The sequence below is a fragment of the Myotis davidii genome, unplaced genomic scaffold (assembly GCF_000327345.1).
Source record: "Myotis davidii unplaced genomic scaffold, ASM32734v1 scaffold1, whole genome shotgun sequence".
NCBI lineage: Eukaryota > Metazoa > Chordata > Mammalia > Chiroptera > Vespertilionidae > Myotis > Myotis davidii.
The window spans coordinates 6,338,412-6,345,795 of record NW_006294681.1 but is presented as its reverse complement, the minus strand read 5'-3'; the positions used below and the strand labels follow the sequence as shown (position 1 = coordinate 6,345,795).

The 7,384-nt window shown below is 39.0% G+C and overlaps 1 protein-coding gene across 1 annotated transcript in view; it reads left to right on the top strand.

Annotated features, from left to right (window-relative positions):
• Positions 1-7,384, top strand: part of LOC102772217 (lipoxygenase homology domain-containing protein 1) — a 56,935-nt gene that overhangs the window by 39,510 nt on the left and 10,041 nt on the right. Inside the window, exons 15-16 of the mRNA XM_015567406.1 lie at positions 1,416-1,612; positions 5,852-5,938. Coding sequence (XP_015422892.1) covers positions 1,416-1,612; positions 5,852-5,938 — 284 coding nt within the window. The remainder of the gene's footprint in view (positions 1-1,415; positions 1,613-5,851; positions 5,939-7,384) is intronic.

Genomic DNA, 7,384 nt, shown 5'->3' with positions numbered 1-7,384 from the left:
TGCTGAACTGTCTTTAAATGAACACAGAACAGCTACCCAGCTCATTTAAGTACAGAGGCTTCGGATTTAGATATTTCATTATTTATTTATTATATGACTTGGGCACATTACTTAGCCTCTATCTCTTTTTCTCATTTTAAAATGGACAACATAATTTGACTTCATGGAATGAAAAAATGAATATGAAGCATTCAACAAGGAGCCTAGCATATAATAGGAGCTTAATAAATGGTGATTATTATTATAATTGAAAAAAATGCTTACTATTATAGTGATAGAGATGATCTAGGATGGTAAAGTGGAGGCACCTTTAAAAGATAAAGGTAAGTCCTTTCTTAGCAAATACACTTTTCAGCATAGTTTTTGTTTTATTTTAAAATTTATTATAGCAGGAAGTAACTAGCCACTTCCTGGGTTTGTTGTCATCATGCTAATGCTGTACTAAGATCCTAGGTGCTTCCTAAGGTTGCCTATTATTTCATTCCATATAATTAAATGTAGGGAGAGTCTTGGCTTCCTTTTAACCATTTGACATAAGGACATTTAATTTATGACCTAAGTCTGTAATATATGATTTCTACCTGGAAATCTCAGTTAAGAGTTAACATGCAAATGTTGGGGCAATTTAGACAACCGATGCAGAGAAGCTGGGACAGTGCTCTTAGCACTACTTTCCCCAGTATCTCCTTCATGAGGCAACAGGCTAAGCTGAGTGCAAAGAAGACGGCAAGTTGGGAACTTCCCGTTATAAGCATCTCTTACAAACAAGGAGCTGCTGTTGGGCTCCTCCTGGCTGATGGAGGCTGCCTTGGGACACACTGCCGCCATGTGGTCCCTGCCCCCACAGAAAACCTGCTCTAAGCACTTCAGAAACCACTTGCATTTGTGAAAATTCTGTCTGTGGTTTCTGATCCTTACATTGCTCTTTCCCGTAGGGCTCCCCCCTCCCAACCCCCCCGAACTATTTCAGAAAATTTTTCCCTCTCCTCAAAAATTGCTATTTTCACATCTCATTTGAAAGTGTGTTTTGATTCCACTTTTCTTTGTTACTTTATATTGCAGTAGCTCTGTCTAAAAACCTGTGATCCAGGCAGGCAGCTTTATGAGAAATCTATGGACACAGACTGCAAATTCCAGCACGCATCCGTGTTGAAGTGTTGAGGACAAGTAAGAGATTGCCAGGCATTTCAAATGTTTATTGTCCTCATTGAATTTTCTTCAGTTTCCGTTGACCAGAGCCTTGTTGAGAGGAGAGGAGCACAAATCAGGTCTCTGGAGTTTGTAGCAGTTCGGTGCCTCCCTGCCCGCCCCACCCCTCCCTGCTCTGTTTGATGTCCTTGGGCTCCATGAGACAAAGGATCCTGTCAGCCTGACATTGCACCTGATCTGCCACTAATGCTTTTTTACCCCCACAGAAGTCAGACCTTCCCAGAGCAGTGAGACTCTTCTGTCAGAAGATGAATGGAAGGTGTTAGTGCTGACAGGAAACACAGGGACTCGAGCCAATGCCACACTCTGGGTGTATGGAGATGAAGGAGTCACTGGACCAATAAGTCTTAGCAAGGACAGCCCAGAGCAGCTATTCCTTCCAAGACAGGAGGATGAGTTTCAGGTAAACAATATCGGTAGGAATATAGTTTTTTGACCATTTCAAAGGTATTTCTATAATACAGGAGGGTGTGATTGTGTGTGCATGTGTGTTCTGTGTAAAATAAATCTCTGGTCTATTAGAATTCTCATAAGTTATCCTAATGCCTATTTGTAATCATCAAAGGAAACATTTTCCCTTCACATATCTTATACAAACAAGGACAGTTTATTTTTAAAAATATAGTTTTGATTTTAGAGAGGAAGGGAGAGAGAGAGAGAGAGAGAGAGATAGAAACATCAATGATGAGAGAGAATCATTGATTGGCTGCCTCCTGCACACCCCCTACTGGTGATTAAGTCTGCAACCTGGGCATGTGCCATTCACAGGAATAGAACCCAAGACCCTTCAGTTCAGAGACTGACACTCTACCTACTGAGCCAAACCAGCTAGGGCCAAACAAGGAAAGTGATAGAAGAAATTTCTTTCTTTAAAGATAATTTTTAGAACATTGGTTTGAAATTGCCCCCATAAATCATCAATTTCAACTCAAATTATAACCAGATTAGAATTATAACCAAATTCAATCTGGTTATAATTCTTCTGATAATGTAAACCCTTTTTTCTTTATACTTGCACATACTTTTAGATGTCACTCAGCTGAGCTGTATGGTGTGAAATCATCTTTTTGGCATGTTCAGAAGCCATATTTTGAAGCTCTGCCAATGTCCGTTTGAATATCTCTCTATTTTAATTAGCATCAGAGAAAACTGGGCTGCATTGTTTTGAGTGTCACTGGTTGCCTCCTAGTTCCTCAGGGTTTTGGACAGACTTTAATTAGGACAATCACATTCCACTTCACTAATCCCCACCCCACCCCCATCCCCACAGGCTGAGAGCTGTTGAAAATCAGTTGTGTTCCCTGGAGAATATATCTTAGTATCATAAGACTGGATAGAGAATGATTGAGGTCAACTCAAGTCACTGGAAGCCAAGGCTGTTTGAGGCAGCAGTATCTCAAACCCCCATGGTTTCTAGATCTCCAGATCAGAGCCTGGTATTCTGTTTTTGCAAATTTTAAGTTGAAAAAAAAAAAGCTATTATGAAGTCATGAAGGAGCACTTTTGCTCAATGCACATATGTATTTCAAAAGATTATTTGAAGGCGATTGTTTAGAATTCACTATATGTGTGCTATGGTTAGATCACTAGGCCAGCCCACAGGCCTATGATTGCCCATACTATATCTTCTGGTATATGCACTCATTTGCTGGTAAATCCTCTCAATGTTTTTCTGGAAAAATTTACTCAGGGCTCAATCTTGGAAAGGATAATCAGTGTTGATTGCACATTGGAGTCTCCTGAGGAATTTTAAAAACTACTGCTGCCTGGTTCCACTTCCAGAGACTGGTTATTTTGCCAGGTTCAGCACTAGACTGTAAACCATGTGAGCTGGATTGGAGTCCTAGCTTTCCATGTCTTCTATGTGTGACCTTGAATATATCACTTATTTTTCTCAGGCCAGCCTTATTTTTACATATAGAATAGAGGCAGTGACATGTGTTTCTTTTTTTCTAAATTTTAGGGTAGTCTGATGACCAAAAGAAAAAATGTGTATATTTTAAAAATTCTATTGACATATAGGGAATGTAGTAAATGTTAGGAATACTGGTCTTGGAGTCACGGAGACCAGGTTCAAAGCCATATTGACCTTGAACAGATTGCTTATCCCCACTAATCTTTAATTTCCTTTTTGGTAAAGGTGCAGCATAAAACACTTACTAAAAAGTCTTGTTGTGACTTTAAAAGAATGTCAGGGAATGTATGTGATATGCACTCTCCCTGGTAGATGGGAAGTGCGCTACGAACATTAGTAACTGAAGACTCTCTCTCCTGGTCAATGGCATCAGCATATATTTTCTTCTAGCTCCTCCTATTTACTGTGGAGTGAGAGCAAGGACTTAGCTCTAAGACACTACCTCAGTGTCTTAAGTGCCCACCACCTTATTATTTAATAGCTTAAGTAATAGCTCTTAAATTAGAGATCAGTGGTAGAGATCAGGGATGGGTATGAAAGACCTGTAGGAGTGTAGGGCCTAGTGACCTCAGGCCAGCAGCATGGGCATCACCTGGGAGGTGGTTAGACATGCGACATCTCAGGCCCCATACCAGATCTACTGAGTCAGAATCTACATTTTAAAAGACCCCCATGTAATTTGCATTTATACTCATGTTTGAGAAACATAGTCTAAGGCTTAAGGCACAATGCTACTGGGACCTCTTGATAGTCTGAGAACCCTAAATTAGGACCAGCCAGCTCATTCCTATCTGCTCTCTTGTCTGTAGGCATTGACTTATTTTTTCCTCACTATCATTTGCCACTTCTGAATTAGTTTTTCATTCTCTTTTCCGTTCTTCCAATCCTGAAGTGAGCCATTTTTGAGGACAGTGGGATATTTCTGATGAAACAAGCTTGTCTTTGAATTTTACTTTGGAACTCACCAGTTATGTATCCATCTGTGTATCCTTAGACAAATTACTTAACCTCTTTATTTCTTCATTTTTTAAAGTAGACTCTGTAAAGAGCCTTACTCTTCCCAGGGCTACTCTGCAGATTGGAAGAGACAGTGCATGCCAGGCACTTGCCTCCTGGCTGACATGTAGTTGAGCTGATTGCATGGTAGTTCCATTCTCCAGAGTAACAGGCAGACAGGCATGAAGTAACATATACTAGGTAACCTGTCTGTTCAGTTATCCTTTTATTTTTGTCACTTAGAATGTGTAAAAAGAGTAAGTTTGCCCTTAAATGCTAATAGATTCTTGGGACAAAAGTAGTATATATAAAAGTTGGCTTACCTTGCAGAGAGAAACCAAACTCGGACTATGGGATAACTTACTGTTACATTTGCTGGGAAGAGCTAGTTTGAGTTCTACTGCTGAGACTGACTCTGGGTATAAGAAAGTGGGGCAGAAGTTGGCTCTACGGGATTAAGAGCCCTCTGTTTCTTCCTCCTAGTCAATGCCGGCATATTCCTTCCTGGTGTTGTAATAGCCCCAGGGCTAGTCTATGGGAGGAAGTGTTGTTGGTGGTGGACACTTAAGAAAATTTCTAAGTATGGGAAGTGTTATGAAAGAGATTATGAAATTCTGATGGTTCGCTATTACTTAAGCTATTAAATAATAAGGTAGCATTTCACCTTTTTAATCCTCAGAGTTCAGTGTCCTAGATCAGTGGTTGGCAAACTGCGGCTCGTGAGCCACATGCGGCTCTTTGGCCCCTTGCGTGTGGCCACGAAGTTTCAGTCGCATTGTATATGCGCACCTGCACGTGGTATTTTGTGGAAGAGCCACACGCAAGGGGCCACAGTTTGCCAACCACTGTCCTAGATATATCTTATAATACAGAAAGTGTCAGCTTATAAATCGGTCTTCCTCACTAGATTATAAATATCTCTATGTTAAGGAGTGTGCCATTATTTTCATCTTTGTATATCTGTGGCCTTGCACGATGCCCACATTATTGTGTTAAACAAGCATTTAGGTCAACTGAAAATTGTATGCGGTCGATATTATGTCCATTCAACAGATAAAGAAATTGATGAGAGATGAAAACACCATATTTTACTCATAACAGCCAGGATCCAAACTGAGCTCAAAGTTATTCCAAAGTCAGTTTTCCACAATGCTCCCTAGATAAACAAATACTCTTGGACCATATAAAAAACTTGCCAAGTATACATAATGTGTGGACAGGTTTGTTTCTCTTCCTTGAACTTTGAACATCTGTGTCTTAGCCTATGAGATAAACAAGAGGATTTTCAGAGTAAAAGGAAGTTCTAGACTCATTGGTACTTTTCCTTAAGTTTATAGAACTCACCACATTTAGCTTTGATGAAAGTTGCTTATTTTCTTAAAATAAAAACTCATGTTTATGTCATTGGGACTCATCTCAAAACACATTGGTTTCTAGTGAGAAATGTAGTCAGAGTACTGAGCATATGTCTGCTCTTTATCCTATTCTTTCATCTAACTCTTTTTGCATATTTTTAGTCAAGTCTCATGTTATTTCTGTCTTATACTCTGTGTCTGTGTAAACCACTGATAGCTTCTTGAGAGGACCTAATTTTTAGACTCTGAAAGGGTCCTTGAGAGCTTTTTAAATATTAGGAACCAAAAAATAAAAAGTATTTGGTAGGAAGAAAAAAATTTAATGTGCTTAATTTAAAACATTCTGCTATTTTTTTCTCCTTTGCATTTCATTCAGGTTGAAATAAGAAACATTGGAGAGATATATAAAATAAGGATAGGACATGATGCAACTAGTGAACAACCTGAATGGAACTTACAGAAGGTAATGTTTTATATTTTGTGCTTCATAGTTATTATGAAAAGAAATAAGCAGAAATCTTAACCAGTGAAAAAGATAATATATTTTCCTAACTGTTATCAATGTGAACAATTTTCTTAAATTTTCCAATTGCAGTTGACATATAATATATTAGTTTCAAGTGTACAACCCAGTGATTAGACATTATATAATTTACTAAGTGATCATCCCAATAAATCTAATACCCATCTGACACCATTTATAGTTATTATAATATTATTGACTATTTTCCCCATGTTGTACTATACATCTCCATGACTATTCTATAACTACCAGGTTGTACTTCTTATTCCCATCACCAGTTTTACCCATCCCTGCAACCCACCTCTCATCTGGCAACTACCACAATGTTCTCTGTATCTATGAATCTGTTTCTGTTCTGCTTGTTTGTTTTGTTTTTTAGATTCAATTGTTGAATAGATCTGTATTTGTTGCCATTTTATTATTCATATTTTTTATCTTTTTTTTCCTTATTCTTCTTAAAGAAGATCCTTTAACATTTTATTTAATACTGGTTTGCTGGTGATGAACTCCTTTAGCTTTTTCTTGTCTGGGAAGCTCTTTATGTGTCCTTTGATTCTAAATGATAGCTTTACTGGATGGAGTAATCATGGTTGTGGGTCCTTGCTTTTCATTACTTTGAATATTTCTTGCCAGTACCTTCTGGCCTGCAAAGTTTCTTTTGAGAAATCTTATAGGAGCTCCCTTGAATATAATGAATTGCTTTTCTCTTGCTGCTTTTAAGATTCTCTCTTTGTCTTTAATCTTTGCCATTTTACTACTGGTGTGTCTTGGTGTGGGCCCCTTTGGGGTTCATCTTGGGACTCACTGCTTTTTCTGGACTTATATGTCTATTTCCTTCATCAGCTGTGCCTCTGAGTGGTTATGCTGTGAACTGTGATTGGTTTACTAATGCTGGGCTTAGGGCCACTTAGCAATAGGTACAGCACACACATGGTTTGCAGTTTGTGGACCTTTCAGAGATTTTAGGAAAGTCCTTAGTGCAGTGGTCGGCAAACTCATTAGTCAACAGAGCCAAATATCAACAGTACAACAATTGAAATTTCTTTTGAGAGCCAAATTTTTTTAAACTTAAACTATATAGGTAGGTACATTGTTATTAACTTAATTAGGGTACTCGTAAGGCTTAGGAAGAGCCACACTCAAGGGGCCAAAGAGCCGCATGTGGCTCCCGAGCCACAGTTTGCTGACCACGGCCTTAGTACATTCCCTGATTGGTCACTTGTGTGGATCAACCTTTGAAAGAGGTTATGGCTAGGTGTGTGAATTGAGTGGCACAGGGTCTCAGAGAATCAGCAGGGTGGAAAGAAAGTACAGTTAGCCTGGTTAATGGATACTCAGACTTGGCACTCACTCACCTGTGCCTGCAGTCTGGTTTCGGGAGGGATC